Source organism: Rhinoderma darwinii, chromosome 4, assembly GCF_050947455.1.
Source record: "Rhinoderma darwinii isolate aRhiDar2 chromosome 4, aRhiDar2.hap1, whole genome shotgun sequence".
Taxonomy (NCBI): Eukaryota; Metazoa; Chordata; class Amphibia; order Anura; family Rhinodermatidae; genus Rhinoderma; species Rhinoderma darwinii.
Genome location: NC_134690.1, coordinates 47,204,464 through 47,227,010, shown reverse-complemented (window position 1 = coordinate 47,227,010; position 22,547 = coordinate 47,204,464). Strand labels below are relative to the sequence as shown.

General features: G+C 42.6%; 1 protein-coding gene across 2 annotated transcripts in view; it reads right to left on the bottom strand.

The window, feature by feature from the left end:
- NBAS (NBAS subunit of NRZ tethering complex) overlaps positions 1-22,547 on the bottom strand; it is a 655,156-nt gene that overhangs the window by 452,349 nt on the left and 180,260 nt on the right. For both annotated transcript variants that reach the window (XM_075861089.1, XM_075861091.1), the window contains exons 22-23: positions 7,702-7,785; positions 1,333-1,486 (exon numbers count right to left, since the gene is read on the bottom strand). In XM_075861089.1, the coding sequence (XP_075717204.1) occupies positions 1,333-1,486; positions 7,702-7,785 (238 nt within the window). The remainder of the gene's footprint in view (positions 1-1,332; positions 1,487-7,701; positions 7,786-22,547) is intronic.

The window sequence follows — 22,547 nt, the reverse complement described above, 5'->3', positions numbered from 1 at the left end:
CTGACGCAGTGTGCCCTCCGTTGATGCTGACGCAGTGTGCCCTCCGTTGATGCTGCCGCAGTGCCCTCCGCAGATGCTGCCGCAGTGCCGTCAGGGGCTTGCCTAGAGCTGGCGTCCCGGAGCAGAGCCGCTTCTGGCACTCTGCCTGGGATTCCAGCTCTGCTCCTGACATCAGTGTCCATATATAGACAGAGATGTCAGGGGAAACCCCAGAGCTGGAGTCCCGGGCAGAGCGCTAGTAGGCTCTTCCTGGGACTCCAGCTGGGCTCCTGACATCACTGGGACTCCTGCTCTGGGGCATTGTCGATGTATGGACAGCGATGTCAGAGGCTTCCCCAGAGTCCCGGATCAGAGCCGATAATAGAGCTCTGCCCGGGACTCCGCTCTGGGGAAGACCCTGACACACTGTCCACATATGGGCAGCGATGTCAGGGAATTCCACAGAGTCCCGGAGCAGAGCCGACACCAGTGCTCTGCTCGGAACTCCGGCTCTGGGGAAGCCCCAGACATCGCTGTTCATATGTGGACAGCAATGTCAGGGAATTCCACAGAGTCCAGGAGCAGAGCAGACACCAGCGCTCTGCTCCACTCTGGGGAAGACCCTGACACACTGTCCACATATGGGCAGCGATGTCAGGGAATTCCACAGAGTCCCGGAGCAGAGCCGACACCAGCGCTCTGCTCGGGACTCCGGCTCTGGGGAAGCCCCAGACATCGCTGTTCATATGTGGACAGCGATGTCAGGGAATTCCACAGAGTCCAGGAGCAGAGCCGACACCAGCGGCCTGTTCCGCTCTGGGGAAGACCCTGACACACTGTCTATATATGGGCAGCGATGTCAGGGAATTCCACAGAGTCCCGGGGCAGAGCCTGTACTAGCGCTCTGTCCGGGACTCCGGCTCTGGGGAAGCCCCAGACATCGCTGTTCATATGTGGACAGCGATGTCAGGGAATTCCAGAGTCTCGGAGCAGAGCCGATACTAGTGGCTCTGTGTCCCGCGGGCCGCAGATGACAGCCCCAGGGGCCGCATGCGGCCCGCGGGCCGCGTGCTTGAGACCCCTGATGTATACGTTCTCAACCGAAGCTATCGAAACTATCCATGTTTTTAAATTGTTGCCTCATCAAGACAACCTCTGTCCACGTGACTTTTTAGGGCATATAGACGAGGGGAGGGGGGGGGGTTGTCCATGATCGGACGATACTTCCTTCAGGGTTATCATCTGGTAGCCGGGGCGGTTGTCTTTAGAGTAAGGGTAGTTTTCATAGGACAATGATTTAAATAACGGTGACTTGGTTTCAGTAATGTAATATCAGGCGTTCGGTGGATTTACCTGTCTGGCATAATTCTCAATCTCCTCAGCTCTCTTCCAATACCAGTTCTTCACAATGTCGATGGACAAACAGTCTGTACTATACATCAGTAGCTCAGGCTGCTCCTCGTACAGAAACTCCGCCAGATCAGGTGTGCTGGACTCTACCTGTAACCTGTAGAACACGATGGAGAGAACAAGTCACAATAATGATGTGTTATATGTAATAATATCTGTATATATATATATATCTCGCACGCACTGGAGTAAACCTTCAAAGATCTGAATTATTGAGGTATCTCTTGCAACCTTATAACATTAGCACACAGAGTTCTCTTTATTATCTGTATTTTTTGACATTTGCTTGGTAAGAACTTGTGTAACATGCGGTGCAGACTCTGCAGAGTCCCAGCTTTCAAATGATAACTTGGAAGACCCCTTTAAGCCTATTAAAAAAAGTGGCAGGGGTAGAAGGAATGCATTAAAAAAAAAGTCATTACTTACCTAACAGATCACCGATGTTCCAGCGCCGCTTCAGTCTTCACCGCTGCTGCTTATTGTCATAGCTGCAGCGATGACATGCCTGTATACCCACATGATCTCTGCAGTCAATCATTGGCCTTGGCGATCCTGTACCATATACTCACTGAGATCAGTAATTAATGTAGCGATCATGTGGGTATACGCTGCAGCCATGTCAATAAAAGGACAGGAGAAGTGGCGCTGGAATGTCAGGGATCTGTGACGTGAATTTATATATATATATATATATATATATATATATATATATATAAAATGCATCCCTCCTAACCCTACCACTTTTTGGAATAATTCAGGAAACGCCCTTAAAGGTCAAGATGAAATATTCGGGAAGCCAGATGAAAAGTTTTATTTCCTAGTTTTAGTGGGTGGGAGGAAGCATTTATGGGGCCTTTTTTATTTTTCCCTACTACATGGGGTAAGAAAATAACCAATTGCACATTTACTTACCCCCTGTAAACAAACCATTTGTGATTCGGATGGGTCACAGATTTCTTTTCTATTCAGTTCTGGTGATTTTGTGACAATATACTCATATAGATATAGGCATAAGTGGCATGTATGAACCCTACACAAGTGTCAAGGATTATACTTCTATAAAATATATGAAGATGGGGGATATGATTTTTGTAGGGTATGTCCATGTTTGAGAATGATTTTACAGTTTATGTATGGAAATAAATCTATTACATTACTTACATTTTACTGATCCAGAGTAAACCGCCCTTATTATACTCTGCAGAATTGTTACTGTAGCTCTGGACATAATACAGACTGTAACTCAGGATCGATCAGCACATGAATGAACAAAAGTGGCGCTCTTTCCGTGAAAACAAAACAGACTATAAGGCCCCATCCCATGCACACAACCGTGCTTTTGCATCTGCATACTATTTGCAATTGCGGATAGTAAAGGGCACACGATATCCTATGGGCCAATACATACGGCAGTGGTTTCTACGGTCTGTGCATTGCCCTGAGCCAGGACCGCAAAAAAAATAGGACGTCATTTTACAGGCTGCATTTGCAGTCCGGGCTCATTAAACTCAATACACTCTTGTGTGTGCATGTTCTGTGATTGCGGACGGCCTGCGGATGACACTTCTCGGGCCGCCCGTGCCGTAATCACGGACCGCGCACACAGCTATGGTCGTGTGCATGAGGCCTTAGATCTTGGACAACTCCCTTTAAACCAGGACTGTAGGATCAGACAACACACAGACTTTGTTGGTAGTCTATAACCATGAAAAAGCAGCTGCATTAACCTGCTGTACATAGCTCTGCATAGGAGCTGTATACACAAAACAGAAAGATATTTTTATTTAGGACCATCTGCAAAAGATGTATTGGAGCAAATGAAAATGGCTGCAGAGGTGCACATGCCCACCAAACCAAATAAAATCCATACTTATTTAGGATGCACAGGACAGCTTTACCCCCGAAGTCATTATACGTAAAATAACGGGGAGCAGGAGACACTGCATTTCTGTCAGCAGGATTAGAGGCTGTGAATCAATTTTCTGAGAAGACCTAATACACCTCCAGACTAATTCCAAGAGGGATCCCTGTGAGCTTCAATTTCAGAATGAGAGTGGAAATAAAGCAGAGGCGCTTACACACCAGGCAGCTGGAATAAAATGTACGCGGCACCGAATCCCATAAGCCCAGCCAAGAATCTATTTTAAGGTGTCTTGCCCTTGTGCTCTCTTTCCATAAATCCTTTGTCCTTGCAGGAAGCCGAGGTGTCTGATCATTTTTATTCTGTGCTGCCTGATATTATCCGCGCAGAAAAGGGAACGCGAGGCTGCTGGCCAAGTCCTCAAGGCTGTGTATGTATTAATGATTACAGAATGTAGTATGGATTTTTAGCAGAGACATTGTTTCTGGAGAAAATACCATTCTTTCTGGCCCCTGATACCTTTTATAGAAAAATCGGGAAAAAAAACACGCCCTTTTTTGTTTTAACCCCTTAACGACTAGGCCCAATGGCAAAGCACTCACTTTTATCTTCGCATTACAAGATGCATACGTTTTTTTGTTAAGGTTTTTAAGGTTAAGGGCTTTCTTTTTGCAGAACGAGTTGCATTTTTCAAAGACAACATTTTTGGGTACGCAGAATATATTGATGAACTTTTTTTTTTTTTTTGGTAGGGAATTAAAAAAAAAAACACAGCTAGTCCAGCAAAGTTTTTGGCAGTTTAAATTTTCGCCATTCACTATGCAGCGTGTAGAACATGTCAACTTTTTTCTATGGGTCGGTACGATTACGGCGATACCAATTATGTAGAGGTTATTTTAGGATTCACTACATTTGCACAATAAAAACACTTTTAACCCTTTAGTGACCAGCCTATTTTAAGCCTTAACGACGATGTTTTTAATCGTCACATTTCAAAAACTATAACTTTTTAATTTTTTTAGTAGACGTAGCCGTGTGACGTCTTGTTTTTTTGTGTGGACAAGTTGTATTTTTTAATGGCACTATTTTGGGGTACAGATAATTTATTAACTTTTGTTAACATTTTTTGGGTGGTGATGGGAAAAAAAAAACTGAATTGTCACCATTCTATTTTTTATCTTAAATTTACGTGTTTACTGTTTGGTATAAATAACAACTTTATTCTGTGGGTCAATACCAAATTTATATATCTTTCTATGTTTTACTACTTTTGCACAATAAAAGCCCAATTTATTATTATATATTTTTTTAAAAGTTTGTTTTTGTGTCACCATATTTAAAGAGCCATAACTTTAATTAGTTGTAGCTATATGGGGGCCTATGTTTTGCCGGATGACTTGTAGTTTTAATTTGGTACCATTTTGGGGTAACACAAATTTTTGATCGCTTTTTATTGCATTTTTTGGAGGCAGGATAAATACATTTTTTGGAATGGAAAAAAAAACCAAATCAATTCCCCCATTGTTTTTGGGGTTTTCAATTTATGGCACACACCTTGCAGTAAAAACTACATGTTACCTTTAATATGCGGCTTAATAGGATTACGGCAATACCAAATATTTATTTATTTTTTTAATGTTTTACTACTTTTATAAAATCATTTGTTAAAAAAAGATTTGTTTTGTGTTGTCACATTGTAAGAGTCATAACTTTTTAATTTTTCTTTCGACATAGCAGTGTTAGGGCTTGTTTTTTGCGGGGAAAGCTAACTTTTATATCAGAACCATTTTAGGGTACATACGACTTCTTCATCACTTTTTATTTGTTTTTTGAAAGTAAGGTGACCAAAAAACACAACATTCATCCGGCAGGTTAAATAATGTTATATTGTAATAGTTCAGACATTTTACGATGCAGCAATATAAATTCTGTTTATTTTGCCAATTGTTTTAGTGCATATATATACATTATATATATATACATATATACACACACACACATACATACACATATATATATATACACACACACACATTTTTTTTAATTTTATTTTTTGTATATTACTAAAAACTATTTTTAACATTTGTACTTATGTATTGCAGTGTATTGTACTATTTATCGACTACTATTAAGCCCTGCCTCTGGTAGGGCTTAATAGGAGCACTGAGATGGCAGACCTGTGGGTGTTTATTAGGCCCCCAGTCTGCCATGAAAACCATCGGCACCCCACAATCACGTCACAGGAGTTGGGGGTGCGACGGAATAACAAAGGAATTACCCAGTCTACTGGCTTAGATGCCGCAGTCGCTATTAAACGCTGCATTTAAGTAGGTAAACGTAGCTATAAGTAGGCAACTCGATCCCGGCTATCTGTGCGAGGTGCCAGCTGTACTATGAGCTCCATACTTTTCCCCCCGTGCCATGATCTAGAGATACATCATGGTGTGGGAAGGGCTTGGTGCATATGAAAAACTGGGACATTGCAAAAAAAACCTGTTAGAAATCACAACGCAAGTCACTGGTAATTATAACACGGCTTCAATATCCAGTCTATTTCACTTTCTCTACTATTTCAAATCATAAATTATAATTAATTTCCCTTGATTATGTAAAACTATTTGCTTAACTATAGGGGTGCAGCGGTAGCTGTCATACCTTGGGCCCTGGTGAATGAGGGGGCCCAAAGACCCTCTGTCACATAAGAAGACAACCAGCATTATAAATAGCACATGGTAGGTGGGGAGAACAGGTTACAGATTTTGCATCCGGGCCCAGGACCTTTAAGTTAGGCCTCTGCCTATTAGCGAGAGACACACGGCTACATATATACACTGAATGGCCCCTCTTTTTAGAGACCCATCTAGGAGTACGTTGGACCTCTTTTGGCCTTCAGAACTGCAGTAATTCGCTGTGGCATAGATTCCACTAGGTGTTGAAATTGTTCTGCAGGAATATTGGTCCATGCGGACAAAATCGCTTCTCACACTTGCTGCTTGAAGGGATGATGAATTTGGTCGGCCACATTGCAATCAGAGGAGCCAGGGTGCCACAAAATAACAATCCCCACACCATTACGCCACCTCCACCAGCCTGAACTGTTCACACCTACAGGAAGGTTTCATCGATTAATGCTGCTTGTGTCAAATTCTGACCCTCTCATCAGCAATCTGGATTTATCTGACCAGGTGATGTTTTTCCACTGCTTATTGATCCAAATTTTGCACACCATTGTCCAATGGAGTCTTGCATTATTGTTTCACTTAGACAGCAATGGAACTCAAACCGGGCGTCTGCTCTTGCAGCCCATCCGTACTAAGGAAGGAAAAGTTGTATGTTTGGACACGTTAGTTGGAGCACCAGCGTTGAGAAATTAGCTTGACTGTGCACCGCCTGGTTTTCAGAATGATTCTTGACATCCTCCTCCGATCCCTTTAGTTAATAAGTTGTTGACATCCACAGGAAAAAAAGTGTGACAAAAGGGTTGTCCTAAAACAACCTATTCCTTACAGAGTTTCAACCACATTATGCCCCAGGGCTGCTTTTACAATTCTGTAGGCTTCAGAGCCGAAATCTCCCAGTATTGCTGTAGTGATTTACTTTCTGAGAAGTGTCCTTTTTACACCAGTTACTGTACAGAAATCTGATCAGGAAAATATATCCGTCCCCCTGGGTTATAGGCACTCAGCCAAGGTGTTAGGGGTGTGTCTGTCAACAAGGTTGTCAACTGCTTCTAATGACAACTAATAGATTTGCAAATTCAGCTCTGGACAATTATATAGGCTGTAACTCAAAATTAGTAAGAGATTGGTAATATAATGTATTTATAAAGACACTCCATTCTTTCTACAGATTACATCCATGTATATAACCTGTCAAATGAGGTTCAAAGGCGGATATACCCTTTAAACAAGCATATCCTGTGCTATAAACAAAAGCCATTTTCACATTGTAATTTGTTGACGTGGAGCCAATTGACCTTTGCCTATAAAGATCTGCTCTTGATGTACCTATACAGCGGGCATCAGCTGTTGCTGCGGTGGGCCCATGCACGCGCCTCATCAGGTGGCATTTCTTTGCGGAGACAATCCTGCATCCATGATTTGAAAGTGATTGAATGCCATTTAATAAAAGTGTTTTGTATTCATTCCCCTGAAGCTGTGTGCTTCTCTATTTATTTAATCGAGAGTCTAGCTTGGTGCTCAGAAGAAAGGAAAGCAATTTAGTTCTGTACAAGTAACAAAGGGCGGTGGCGGAAGGGACGGGATTTACCGTGAAGGCCTCTTTTCTTAATGCTCGCTAATGTTCCGCTCCTTTCTTTGATATGTCTCGCTCTTTCTACTAAAATGTATTAACATATTGAGTGGAAAACATACAAACAGTCATTTAAATATGTATGAATGTGAATGTGCATCTGATGTGCTCCTTTCAATTATGGTTTTTACTGGACTTACTTGCATTGAGGCTCCTCACACCAATCTTTGTCGCGGTGCTCCTGCTCGTTCCAGGCGACAATCTTCAACTCGCCGGCTTCAAAGCTGTGAAAGAAACGAAAACAAAGATAAGAAATACAATGAATGCAAAAACGGAGGCAGCAAGGACAGAACGAATGCTGGCTGGAGAGTAGGATTTGGTTGTTCTCTGGCTACTGATCCAATGATTTTTCTTTACTAAAATGATCACTGGGAAACATAACAATCTGGTTGTACAAACTATACTTTTATACAAAATAAATAAATCAGTAAAAACAATTAAAAAAAAAAAAAAAAAAAAAAGAAGATTCAGAACATTCTCAGATCACATCCAAATCATTGTGACTGTCGAGTTCTAATTCCTGTTGATGTAAGTGTGTGGGAAAGCATTCCAACCCTCAAAAGGGTCTTTAGTGTTTAATATGGTGTTAGTCTATATTTTTTCACATAAGCAAAACGGGATATGCTTATTTATATGGCCTGTGCCTTTAGAGCAGGGGTCTCAAACTCGGCCGGGTAAGTGGGCCAAATATAGAAAAAAATGGGAAGTTGACGGGCCGCATTACTTTCAAATTTGATACAATACAAAATTATTGTTAATCAATTAGTTATTTGAACTGCTATAACACTATATTACTAGAATAATAATACTACATTACTATAATAATAGCGCTAGGTTTAAAATTTGAGAGAATTCTCCACGTGCTTATTTTATCTCAAGTTAGCAGCATTTGGCAGACACACGTCAAGATTGGGCAGCCCCTTTTTAGATAGTGCTGCAGTGCCCTCTGTGGATGCTGCCGCAGTGCCCTCTGTGGATGCTGCCGCAGTGCCCTCTGTAGATAATGCAACACACCCCTAGATAATGCCACAGTGCCATTTGTAGATGCTGCCACAGTGCCCTCTGTAGATGCTGCCACAGTGCACTCCGTAGATGCTACCACCAAGCAAAATCCAAACTCCAAAAGCCAAATGGCGCTCCCTCCCTTCTGAGCCCTACAGTGTGCCAAAACAGCAGTTTCCCTCCACATATATGGCATCACCATACACAGGAGAACCCTTTTAACAATTTGCGGGTGTGTGTCTTCAGCGGCACAAGCTGGGCACAACATATTTGCCACTGAAATGGCATATCTAAGGAAAAATTTAAATTTTTACTTTGCACCATGCACAGCACAATCATTTATGGAAAAGACCTGTGGGTGAAAATGATCACTACACCCCTTAATAAATGCCTTGAGGGGTGTAGTTTCCAAAATTGGGTCACTTCTCAGGGGATTCTTTTATTATTTCACATCAGAGCCTCTGCAATTGTGAACCAACACTTTGTAAATTGCCAAATTAGGCCTCGATTTCGCATGGTACTCGGTCACTCCTGAGCCCTGTCAAATGTCCAGGCAAAAGATTAGGGCCACATGTATGGTGATTCTAAAACCGGGAAATACTGCATAATAATGAGAGCTGTCTTGTTATGGTGGCACAAGCTGGGCACCACATATTGGAATATCTATGGAAAAAAAAAAAAATTTTCATTCTGCAACATCGAGTGCACACTAATCTCTGTAAAACCCCTGTGGGGTAACATGCTCACTACACCCTTAGGTGAATACCTTGAGGGGTGTAGTTTCAAAAATGGGGTCACTTCTGGGGGGTTTCCACTGTTTTGGTCCCAAAGGGGCTTTGCAAATGCTTCTTCGCGCCCAGAAACCAATCCAGCAAAATCTGCACTCCAAAAGCCAAATGGCGCTCCTTCCCTTCTGAGCCCCGCTGTGCGCCCAAACAGCAGTTTATGACCACAAATGGGGTATTGCCACACTCTGGAGAAATTTCTTGACAAATGCTGGGGTTCTTTTTTTTCCTTTATTTGTTGGGAAAATTAATTTTTTTTAGCTAAAGATACGTCTTATTGAAGAAAAGGGATTTATTTATTTTTTCACTGCCCAATTCTAATAAAGTCTATGAAACACCTATGGGGGTCAAAATGCTCACTATACCCCTAGATTAATTCTTCACGTGGTGTAGTTTCGTGAAAGGAGTCACTTTGGGGTAGTCTCCACTGTACTGGTACTTAAGGGGCTTTGCAAAAGTGACATTGTGCCAAGAAACCAATCCAGAAAATCTGTGCTCCAAAAGCCAAATGGCACTACTTCTCTTCTGATCCTTGCCATGTGCCCAAACCGCGGTTTATGACCACATATGCGGTATTTCCGAAGTTGCTTTACAAATGTTGGGGTTCTTTTTTTCCTTTATTTGTTGAGAAAATTTTAAATTTTGTGCTAAAACTACGTCTTATTGAAGAAAAATGATGATTTTATTTATTTTCACTGCCCAATCCTAATAAAATCTATGAAACACCTGTGAGGTCAAAATGCTCACTACACCCCTAGATGAATTTGTCAAGGGGTGTAGTTTCATAAATAGTCACTTTTTGGGCATTTTCACGGTTTTGGTCCCTCAGGGCCTCCGCAAACCATTCCTGCTACTTCCAATAATTTCTGCAATATACCTGTGGGGTCAAAGTGCTCACTATACCCCTAGATAATTTCCTGAAGGGGTGTCGTTTCCAAAATTGGATCACTTGTGGGGGGTTCCACTGTTTTGTCCCCTCAAGGGCAAATGTGACATGGCCTCCGCAAACCATTCCTGCTAAATTTGAGCTCTAAAAGCCAAATGGCACGCTTTCCCTTTCTGAACACTGCCGTGTGTCCAAAAAGCCATTTAGGACCATTTATTGTTTTACTCAGGAGAAATTGCTTTACAAATGTTGTGGTGCTTTATCTCCTTTATTCCTTGTGGGAATTTTTTTTTTTTTTCTAAACCTACGTTTTGTTCGAAAAATGTAGATTTTTCATTTTCACGGCCTACTTCCAATAATTTCTGCCAAAAAACTGTGCGGTCAAAAAGCTCACTATACCCCTAGATAACTTCCTTAAGGGGTGTAGCATCCAAAATGGGGTCACTTGTGGGCGGTTCCCACTGTAATGGCATCACTAGACCTCCTCAAACCTGACATGGTGCCTAAAATATATTCTCATAAAAAGGAGGCCCCAAAATCCACTAGGTGCTCCTTTGATTCTGAGGCCGGTGCTTTAGTCCATAAGTGCACTAAGACCACATGTGGGATATTTCTAAAAACTGCAGAATCTGGGCAATAAATATTGAGTTGCGTTTTTCTTGTAAAACTTTGTTACACAAAAAAAAAAAAAAAAAAATTGTCAATTTCACCTCTACTTTGCTTGAATTCCTGTGAAATGTCTAAAGGGTTAAGAAACTTTCTAAATGCTGTTTTGAATACTTTAAGGGGTGCAGTTTTTATAATGGGGTGACTTATTGGGGGGTTTCTAATACATAAGGCCCTCAAAGCCACTTCACAACTGAACTGGCCCCTGTAAAAATAGCCTTTTGAAATTTTCTTGAAAATGTGAGAAATTGCAGCTAAAGTTCTAAGCCTTGTAACGTCCTAGAAAAATAAAAGGACGCTCAAAAAAAAGTTGCCAATCTAAAGTAGACATATGGGGGATGTTAATTAGCAACTATTTTGTGTGACATAACTGCCTGTCTTACAAGCTGATACATTTAAATTTAGAAAAATGCTAATTTTTCGCTAAATTTTGGTGTTATTTTTTATTTTTTTTAAACTCGTTTTATTGAAGGAGGTACATAAACACAAATGGTAAAAGAAACTTCTGGGCCCCCGCACAGCGGACATGCCCAACAGAAATACAAAAGTGCGTGTTACAATATCATGTCAGCAATGCATGGCATTACAATCAACCTCAAACTTATACAAGAAATAAACTAAAATATAGTATATAAAACATATCACAAACATCCACAGTGCATGACATTCCATATTCGCTTGGATGCAATTATACATTACCATATGCAAGAGATAGAGAACCAGCAAAATCCCGAGCCCATCCGGGTGACATAAGTTAACAATGAGATCGTATCCCAACCTGAATCATAAATTACCCAAAAAGAGAAACAGACAGTATTTTGCAGAGCACTTAAGTAGGGATTGCTCTAAGAGCCATAGATAATGCAGTGTTAGAGTAGGATGTGAGCTCAGAATTCCACCAACGATCCCACACCCGATGAAATTTATCAGGACATCTTCTATTAATGTAAACAATTCGCTCATAGGGTATCATAGAGTTAATCTGTTCTATGCACATAGATTTAGTAGGAGATCGAGGATTCATCCATCTAATAGCTATAGCCTTCCTAGCCATAAACAACGTCTCCCGAAGGCACGTGCGAGTAGGAATAGAATACATCCCATCCTCCGCTAATCCAAATAAGCAAACCCCTGGATCCAATCTAACTGGGACCTCCAATACCCGGGATAACAGGTCAGTAACTTCGGTCCAGAAAACTTGAAGTACAGGACATTCCCATATCAGGTGATGAAAATCAGCCGGTTCATGGCGACACCTGTGACAACTGGGATTAGGTCGTCTACCCATTTTATAAAGACGGACCCGGGTAAGATAACTCTGGTGTATGATGTAGAGCTGTATAAGCTTATTGTTAATAGCAGGAGATACAAATCTATGCGACTCCAAAAGATCCGATCTGGAGTCCTCATCTAGGGATGGGATCAAGGACTGCCACCTGTCCATTGCTGGGAAATCTGCTTTGTTTGCAGTCGCATGGAGAAGGTAGGAATAGATGGATGAAATTAATCCTCCAGGGCCTTGCGATCTAATAATGCCAATCAAGGGATAGGTGGAGAGAAGTACTTCTCTTCCCCTAAATTGGGTCAGCAGTGAATGGCGCAATTGCAAATATTTATAGAAGGCTCGTCTCGGAGCCTGATAATTCTCCGCAACCTGGATAAAGGAGAGCATTACATTGTTCACAAATAGATCTCCCACAGTATCCACCCCCAGTATCGACCAAAATGCATCATCCTGTGAGGAAGTTAACTGATCGAGTATCGCATTCTGCCATAGGGGTGTTTCCGCTATTATTTGGTCATCCCATGAGATCTTAAGTGCTGCCAGCCAGACATTACGAGCTACCTTGTGTATCGGTAAGGATCTCCTACGAAGGGGAAGTAAAGGGTCTAGTACAGGCCATAGTTTAGGAAGGTCCAAATAGCTTGCCAGACATAGTTCCAATCCCTCTGGTACGTCAGGTGACACCCAGGCGGCCATATATTTGAGCTGACCCGCCAGGTAGTATAGATATAAATCAGAAAGGGCCAATCCCCCTAAATCTCTAGGTCGTTGCAATTTTGCCAGTTGTAATTTAGATCTAGAAGATCCCCATATGAATTTAATTAGTTGTGATTCCATCTCTTGGAAGAATGACCTTGGAATATATACAAAAATGTGCTGCAGAATATATAGACATTTGGGCTGAACTACCATCTTGATAAGTTTGATACGACCTGCTATGGAAAGAGGTAGCCCCGACCAAATCTTAAATTTATCCTGAAACAGCGGAATTAGGGGAGCAACATTTGCCTGTACCATATCAGCATCTAATCTCGTGATTTGAATTCCCAAATATTTAAAACTAGAAACCACCTTCAAGCCACATACCAAGGAACCCACCATAACGTTTCTGAGCGGGGAAAAGTACATCAGACACGACTTGTCCTAATGAATAGACAGGCCAGAGAATTCTCCAAACATATCAATTATGGTCATTGCTGTATCTAAGGATTCATCAGGAGATGACATGAATAGCAATAGGTCATCAGCATACAATGCCACTCAGTGCTCCGCAGAGCTTAGGGGTATGCCCTGGTAAACCACATCAGATCTAAGTAAAATAGTCAAGGGTTCCACAGCAATAGCAAATAATAAAGGTGAGAGCGGACAACCCTGTCTGGTGCCCCGAGCTAAGTTAAAGTATGGAGAGAGCTGTCTGTTTAAAAACACAGCCGCTCTGGGATGTAAATACAATAAGGAAACCTACTGACAAAACACAGGGCCAAATCCAAACCCACGCAGAATATGGAGTAAATATGGCCACTCAATGGAGTCAAAGGCCTTAGCTGCATCCAAAGATGCCAAAGCCCAGTCCGTGCCCTGCCGCGATGCAATCTGGGAGACAATTTGGACTCTGCGTAGGTTGTCTGACGTACTTCTCCCTTGTATAAACCCAGCCTGGTCAGGGTGGATAATAGAAGACATAATACCATTAAGTCTATTTGCCAATACCTTGGTCAATATTTTATAGTCCACGTTAAGTAATGCTATGGGTCTATAGGAAGAACAATCCAAGGGATCCTAATCCGGTTTAAAGAGGCTCTGTCACCAGATTGTGCAACCCCTATCTGCTATTGCAGCAGATCGGCGCTGCAATGTAGATTACAGTAACGTTTTTATTTTTAAAAAACGAGCATTTTTGGCCAAGTTATGACCATTTTCGTATTTATGCAAATGAGGCTTGCAAAAGTACAACTGGGCGTGTTGAAAAGTAAAAGTACAACTGGGCGTGTATTATGTGCGTACATCGGGGCGTGTTTACTACTTTTACTAGCTGGGCGTTGTGTATAGAAGTATCATCCACTTCTCATCACAACACCCAGCTTCTGGCAGTGCAGATCTGTGACGTCATTCACAGGTCCTGCATCGTGTCGGACACATCGGCACCAGAGGCTACAGTTGATTCTGCAGCAGCATCAGCGTTTGCAGGTAAGTAGCTACATAGACTTACCTGCAAACGCCGATGCTGCTGCAGAATCAACTGTAGCCTCTGGTGCCGACACGATGCAGGACCTGTGAGTGACGTCACAGATCTGCACTGCCAGAAGCTGGGCGTTGTGAACAGAAGTGGATGATACTTCTCTTCAGAAAGCCCAGCTAGTAAAAGTATTAAAAACGCCCCGATGTACGCACATAATACACGCCCAGTTGGACTTTTACTTTTCAACACGCCCAGTTGTACTTTTGCAAGCCTCATTTGCATAAATACGAAAATGGTCATAACTTGGCCAAAAATGCTCGTTTTTTAAAAATAAAAACGTTACTGTAATCTACATTGCAGCGCCGATCTGCTGCAATAGCAGATAGGGGTTGCACAATCTGGTGACAGAGCCTCTTTAAGTATCACCACTACTGTGGCCTCATAAAATGAGTCAGGCAGGGACCCCGCTAACAAAGATTTATGGTAGGTATGAAGGAGTTCTGGAAGTAACTGCTCTTGGTATCTCAAGTAAACCTCCAAAGGTATGCCATCTGGCCCGAGGCTTTCCCCTTAGACATATCCGTCACTGCCTCAGTTAGCTCTTCTATCGTGATCATGCCGTCAAGTAGGAGTCTCTATTCATTAGTTATAGAGGGGCAGGTGACAGATTCACAATATACCCGTAACTCTTCTGCAGTCTTCGTAATCCTAGAGACATATAAGTCTTTGTAGAAATCAGAAAATGCAGAAAGTATATCCGACGTAGCGGTGAGAATAACACCATTAGGGCTTCTAATTTTCAAAATAGCTGGGGAGGAAGTGTTCTGGTGGACTAAATGTGCTAACAGGCTGCTGGATTGGTTTCCCTGTTCAAAGTATTTCTGATTTGCAAAGGACATTTTACGTTTGCTTTTTTCAGTCAAATACAACAAATACTGTCTACCCGCCCGTAGCCAGCTGACCCTATTGTCTTCCGATGGGTCCGAGACATAAGTGGCTTCCAATACTTTGCAGGAGTTAGCTAGTTCCTGTTCCCTTTTAACCGATTCCCTTTTTATATAGGAAATGGAGGACTGAAGACAGCCCCTCAGATAGGCTTTCAATGCATCCCAGTAAGCGGAGTGGTTCGTTCACGTTGCCCTGTGTGTAAATGTGAATTTGATCAGGAATGCGATCCTACTGGGTAAATTGAGTTAACCAAAATGGGTGTATTTTCCTGCATATGTGGCTCCTACTCTGGGACGTGATCAATCTTGCCATTATGGGGGAGTGATCAGAAAACACCCGGGGTAAATGCTCTACAGAAGAAAGCACCGAACACGCCTGCACATTACCGCAGATGTAGTCAATCCGAGACAGTGCATTTCTCCCCGGGGTATAACAGGTATATTCTAGGACATCAGGCCACATATACCTCCAAAGATCATGCCACCCCACCTCTTCCAGAAATGACAATAAAAGGAAGGGGCCTAGATACACATGGAGGATCAGTCCCCATACCCGATCGAAATCTGTCCAATGTAGGGTTAGCTACAGTATTATAATCTCCCATGCTGAGGACCTTAGCTTGGGGATACGCTGATGCAAAATTGGCTGCCTCATATAGGATCGCTAGGGATTGTGCAGGAGGAATATATATACCCAGGAGGACAAAAGGTTGACTCTCTATCCAGGCATGCACAAAAATATATCTCCCATCTGGGTCCTTCTTCATAATTCCCAGCTCCCATCTCGGGGATTTATGGACAAGTAAGGAAACCCCCCTGGAATATGAGGAATACGTGGAATGTGCTGACAATTGTATCCATGGCTTCCTCATAAATTTAATGGTGTCTGGCATTAAATGCGTTTCTTGCAAACATATTACTTGTGGGCCTCTTGCTCTGATCTGAGAGAAAACTTGATTGCGTTTACGTGGCTCTCCCAATCCCCGCACATTCCAAGACAGAACACTTAAAGACATCATGCACCGCTAAATGAATGATCCTTAAATAAAAATAGAAAATGTAACAAAACGACAATAAGAAGGAGGGGGAAATCAGTCTCCTTGTCAAGCTAGGAGACACTTCGAACTAGGGGAATAGTATATCCCCACTGAAACACGGGGGTAGTCTGTGTGAAACTGGAAACTCTGCTCAGACTATTGCTCCATCCTCCAGCATCTCCAACCCACAAAAGACAGGTATATAACCCGTCATATAAGAACCCGCAATAACAGATCTGGGACCTCCCAGCCATGTAAAACTCAGCGCCCAATGATCATCGCACTGGATGTGGGACAACAAGACGCCCCAGGACAGGCCAACAGCCCGTCCAGGGACAACTCAGGACCCCAACCAGTAACTCAATACAATCAAAAGGAAAAAATACAGTGGTTAGAAAGAGTATACTCTCAGTGGAGTAATTTCAGATATGCATATATTATACCACATGGCAGCAAACTGGATCGACGTAAAAAAAGGAAGACATCCCGATGATGAAGTCCCAAAGGCAAATCGCAGCTCCACGAAAGTCACCGAGTCACTGTGTCCACGGCTCGAGAGGTCAGGTAACAAAACAGCAATCACGGTCTTAGATCCGGAATATTTCGGCTATTCAGCCATTCGTCAGCCTCTCCCGGAGTGTTGAAAAAGATAGATCTGTCATGATGAACAACTCTGAGCCGTGCCGGGAAGACCATGGAGTATTGAATCTGAAGATCTCTCAACCGTCGTTTAACTCCAACAAAAGTAGCCCGAGCTTTCTGAAGTGATGCAGAGAAATCTGGAAAAATCGTGACCGTTGCGGTGTTGTGAGTGATCCGGCCCTTTTGGCGCGCAGCTCTCAAAATGGCGTCTCTATCTTTACTGCTGAGTAATCGAACCAACATAGGCCTAGGCATGGCCCCTGGAGGGGGTGGTCTAGCAGGAACGCGATGTGCCCGTTCAACCGCATAAGCCGCAGATAGTGTAGCATCAGGCAGCATATCTTTGAGCCATTGCTCCATAAATGTCCCCGAGTCCTTGCCTTCAGCACGTTCTGGTAGACCCAGGATACGAACATTATTCCTGCGCATCCTGTTCTCGAGATCATCCGATCTTTGTGCCCATGCATCTGCCGCCCTTTCCAGGGCCCCAATTTGCCGTGCCACAGGGGCAGAATCATCCTCTATTTGAGAGATCCGATTTTCGGTATCTTGTACCTGATCTCTTAGTTTCTGGAGGTCCTGACGCATCAATCCAAGGTCCACCTTAACCTCATCAATTTTCCCAGTAAGAGAAGTGGTAGACTCACGTATAGCATTCTGGAGCTGTGCGGTGACTTGCTTTAGTGATGGTTCCGAATCCTCATCTCCCGGAGGGCCCGCCTCCTCATGCTGCTGTCCAGGAGTAACGGCGCCATGATGGCTACTCGATCTGGCAAACTCTTTGAGACGGTCAGCGGCCGCCGAATGGCGTGTCTTGCTCATTTTGAGCTCTCCTCTGCTATGCCTGCGATTGCCCCGAGTTCAAGGAGTATTTGCGGGAAGTTTTACGGCAGGATTAGTGCAGAAACACTGAAGCCGGGACGGAGCTCTTACAGCATTCGACTGCTCGCGGCGGGAGTTAGCCACGCCCCCAAATTTTGGTGTTATTCACAATTAAATACTGACTGTATCGAGCAAATTTTGCCAGTAACATAAAGCTCAATGTGTCACGATAAAACAATCTCAGAATTGCTTGGATAGGTAAAATCATTCCGGAGTTATTACCACATAAAGTGAAACATGTCGGATTCGAAAAATGGGGCTGTCAGGAAGTTCAAAAGTGGCCAAAGAGGGAGGGGGTTAACATGCACATTCAGCTGGGCCGCATATACATGTTATTTTAAAAGATAATTCGTTAAGTGGCTGCCAGACACCTCTGATGCTGCTTTTCTCTGGGAAACACAAGTATCAGACAGGGAAAATCCGACCTATCAGATCTTATTTTGCCTGAATGGCCGACACCAAAGACATTTGATTGTTGGAGAATCTCGGGGTCAAATCTAGCGAGTACCAGTATGATTTACCGCCCATTACTGACATATTAAAAATGATATTTACAGTTCTGAGCATTAAATGCAGCATTTTTCAGGATGTAACATTTACAAGACACGTAATGCTCTTTTAAAAGCCGCTCATGTATGGGACCTTTTCCCCTCATTCGCAAAGTAATTGTTTTTTACGTATGCAATTAACATTTTCCTCACTTGACACTGCGGCAGTGTTAAATCTCGCTGCTGACACAGAATTTTACAGTGCAGTGAATGAGAAAGAACATTTCCATAAAGGACTTCAATCCTAAAATAATCCAGTGACCTTTAAATCACATTACTCTGCACTTCAACACAGTGTTTATACTCCTACAGATACAGCAGCCTTTATTGCATCATTCACCTCACAATGCTTCACTATGGTTGCGGCAGACGTACCAGTAAATAACAAACACCACTAGTGATAGACTGGGACGAGATGTGGGATGTGATCAAAAATGTGCAACTCAACTTATTGTGTATAGAAGGAAGAGCTACACAACCGCCTCTACTCTCTGTATAAATTCACAGATCAATTAATTTCAAGATCTCTGCTTGCTTGTCATTCACTAGGAACCTTGATTGACAAGACACAGCACTGATAAATGTACCGTAACGAGCAGTGCACCTGTGTATTCATCACACAACAAGGACAGATTTTTATCTGCTGGGAGTAAAAAAAATTAAGATTCCTAGTGAATGACTGCAAGCAGAGGTCTTAAAAACCTTGAGGAATGGATTCAGAAATTACATTGGAAAATTATACAACTTTTCATTATACAATGAATAACTTTTATTTACTGAAAATGGAATACCCCTAAATACTCCCCAAAAGAGGCTACAAAAGAGAATACATGAAATCTACAGGAACAGCGGAAGCAGCAGTAACGCGACCATCTTTATCATAAGTGGTGGTGTAGCTTCTGTGTGGTTTTATAAGTTTGTTGCAGAATTTTAAAGATGTACTTGAAAATCAATATAGTTTATCATTATGTCATAGGGCAGCCCCTTCAGGAGTTCCTTTATAGTGACTACCCCTACAGTATCTGTTAAATAAACTTTATTTTGTTAATTCGGGAGTCCCTCTAAGTGATGGTCCTATGCAGGGCCGGCCTTAGGTTGGATGGCGCCCTGTGCGTGACTCTCTATTGCAGCCCCCAACACAAACCAAAAATGAACCACATATATAGACACGCACATACTGGAACATATATACTGTACATACATAAAGACAGATATTTAGACACACAGGCAAATATACACTACCGTTCAAAAGTTTAGGGTCACTTAGAAATGTCCTTATTTTTGAAAGAAAAGCAGTTTTTTTCAATGAAGAAAACATTAAATTAATCAGAAATACACTCTATACATTGTTAATGTGCTAAATGACTATTCTAGCTGCAAACGTCTGGTTTTTAATGCAATATCTACATAGGTGTATAGAGGCCCATTTCCAGGAACCATCACTCCAGTGTTGTAATGGTACATTGTGTTTGCTAACTGTGTTAGAAGGCTAATGGATGATTAGAAAACACTTGAAAACCCTTGTGCAATTATGTTAGCACCGCTGTAAACAGTTTTGCTGTTTAGAGGAGCTATAAAACGGACCTTCCTTTGAGCTAGTTGAGAATCTGGAGCATTACATTTGTGGGTTCGATTAAACTCTCAAAATGGCTAGAAAAAGAGAGCTTTTATGTGAAAGTCGACAGTCTATTCTTGTTCTTAGAAATGAAGGCTATTCCATGCGAGAAATTGCCAAGAAACTGAAGATTTCCTACAACGGTGTGTACTACTCCCTTCAGAGGACAGCACGAACAGGCTCTAATCAGAGTAGAAAGAGAAGTGGGAGGCCCCGCTGCACAACTGAGCAACAAGACAAGTACATTAGCGTCTCTAGTTTGAGAAATAGACGCGTCACAGGTCCTCAACTTGCAGCTTCATTAAATAGCACCCGCAAAACGCCAGTGTCAACGTCTACAGTGAAGAGGCGACTCCGGGATGCTGGCCTTCAGGGCAGAGTGGCAAAGAAAAAGCCATATCTGAGACTGGCTAATAAAAGGAAAAGATTAATACAGAAGAACATTTGTGAGACGCAGAACAACTGAAAAGATGCTGGAAGAGTGCCTGACGCCAACTGTCAAGCATGGTGGAGGTAATGTGATGGTCTGGGGTCTCTTTGGTGCTGGTAAAGTGGGAGATTTGTACAAGGTAAAAGGGATTTTGAATAAGGAAGGCTATCACTGCATTTTGCAACGTCATGTCATACCCTGTGGACAGCGCTTGATTGTAGCCAATTTCATCCTACAACAGGACAATGACCCAAAACACAACTCCAAATTATGCAAGAACTATTTAGGGAAGAAGCAGGCAGCTGGTATTCTATCTGTAATGGAGTGGCCAGCGCAGCCACCAGATCTCAACCCCATAGAGCTGTTGTGGGAGCAGCTTGACCGTATGGTACGCAAGAAGTGTCCATCAAGCCAATCCAACTTGTGAGAGGGGCTTCTGGAAGCATGGGGTGAAATTTCTCCCGATTACCTCAGCAAATTAAAAGCTAGAATGCCAAAGGTCTGCAATGCTGTAATTGATGCAAATGGAGCATTCTTTGACGAAAGCAAAGTTTGAAGGAGAAAATTATTATTTCAAATAAAAATCATTATTTCTAACCTTGTCAATGTCTTGACTATATTTTCTAGTCATTTTGCAACTCATTTGATAAATATAAGTGTGAGTTTTCATGGAAAACACTAAATTGTCTGGGTGACCCCAAACTTTTGAACGGTAGTGTACATGCACACATTCTGGAATATAGACATACAGGTAAATATATAGACGTACAGACACATATATGCACACACCGGCAGATAAATACACAGACAGGAACATATAAAAATACATAAAAGGCACAAATATAAAAGCAAAAATACACATTCACAAACCGACCCATATATATCCAGTACAGATAATGTCGTAGATTTCACGTGCAGCCCTATGTAACCCCACAAATAACACAGTGATAACTGAGTACAGATAACGTAGTAGACGTTACCTGCAGTCCTATGTAAAACCACAGATAACACAGCGATAACTCTGAGTACAAATGTCGTAAATATACCCACAGACACATATAAACACACACACACACACACACACAGAGGCATGTATATAAGGGCAGCAGAGTATATAATGGGCAGCAGGGTATATAGGGGGCAGCAGGGTATATAAGGAGGCAGTGGGTTATATAAGGGGGCAGCGGGATATATAAGGGGCAGCGGGGTATATTAGGGGCAGCGGGGTATATTAGGGGCAGCGGGGTATATTAGGGGCAGCAGGGTACATAGGGGCAGCAGGATACAAAGGGGGCAGGAGGGTACAAAGGGGGCAGCAGGGTATAAAGGGGGCAGCAGGGTATAAAGGGGGCAGCAGGGTATAAAGGAGCAAGAAGGGTATATAGGAGGCAGCACAGATATGTTTTATGAACACACACTTTTACAAAAGAGACAAACACATGCAGAGACACACACACTAACATATACACATACAAACACAGAGACACATACTGTATACACACAGACTGAATACACACACACACACACACACTGTAACATATACACATACAAACACAGAAACACATACTGTATACACACACATATACACACAGACACATCCCATCTCTCCATGCTGACCGGATCATAGACTTTGTGCCGAACGGGCTGTGGGCGGAGCTTCCTCCTCTTCTCTTGTTCCTCGGCTCTTAGTCCGTGTGTGTAAACAAGAACAAAGCACAGAGTAGAGGCAGAGCCCAGTGGCGCCCCCTACATGCTTGGAGGGGGCAGCGCCCTGTGCGCTTGCGCAGCTCGCACTCCCCTAAGGCCGGCCCTGGTCCTATGCCGATTAAAATCAAATGACATCAAGCCATTCAATCAGATTGTGGCCTTTAGGATGAGACTATTTAATACAATGCATTGTCAAGCCAGTCAAAGGGCTCTCTAACTTTTAAGCTGTCAGTTCTTCACAATTTACAGGATCTTTCCCCAATATCTTTATGACCATATGATGCGGATGTAATATACCCACAAAGTGATGAATACAACTATTATAGTGCACTCCAATTAGGGCTGGGCAATTATGACCTAAATCAAAATCACGAT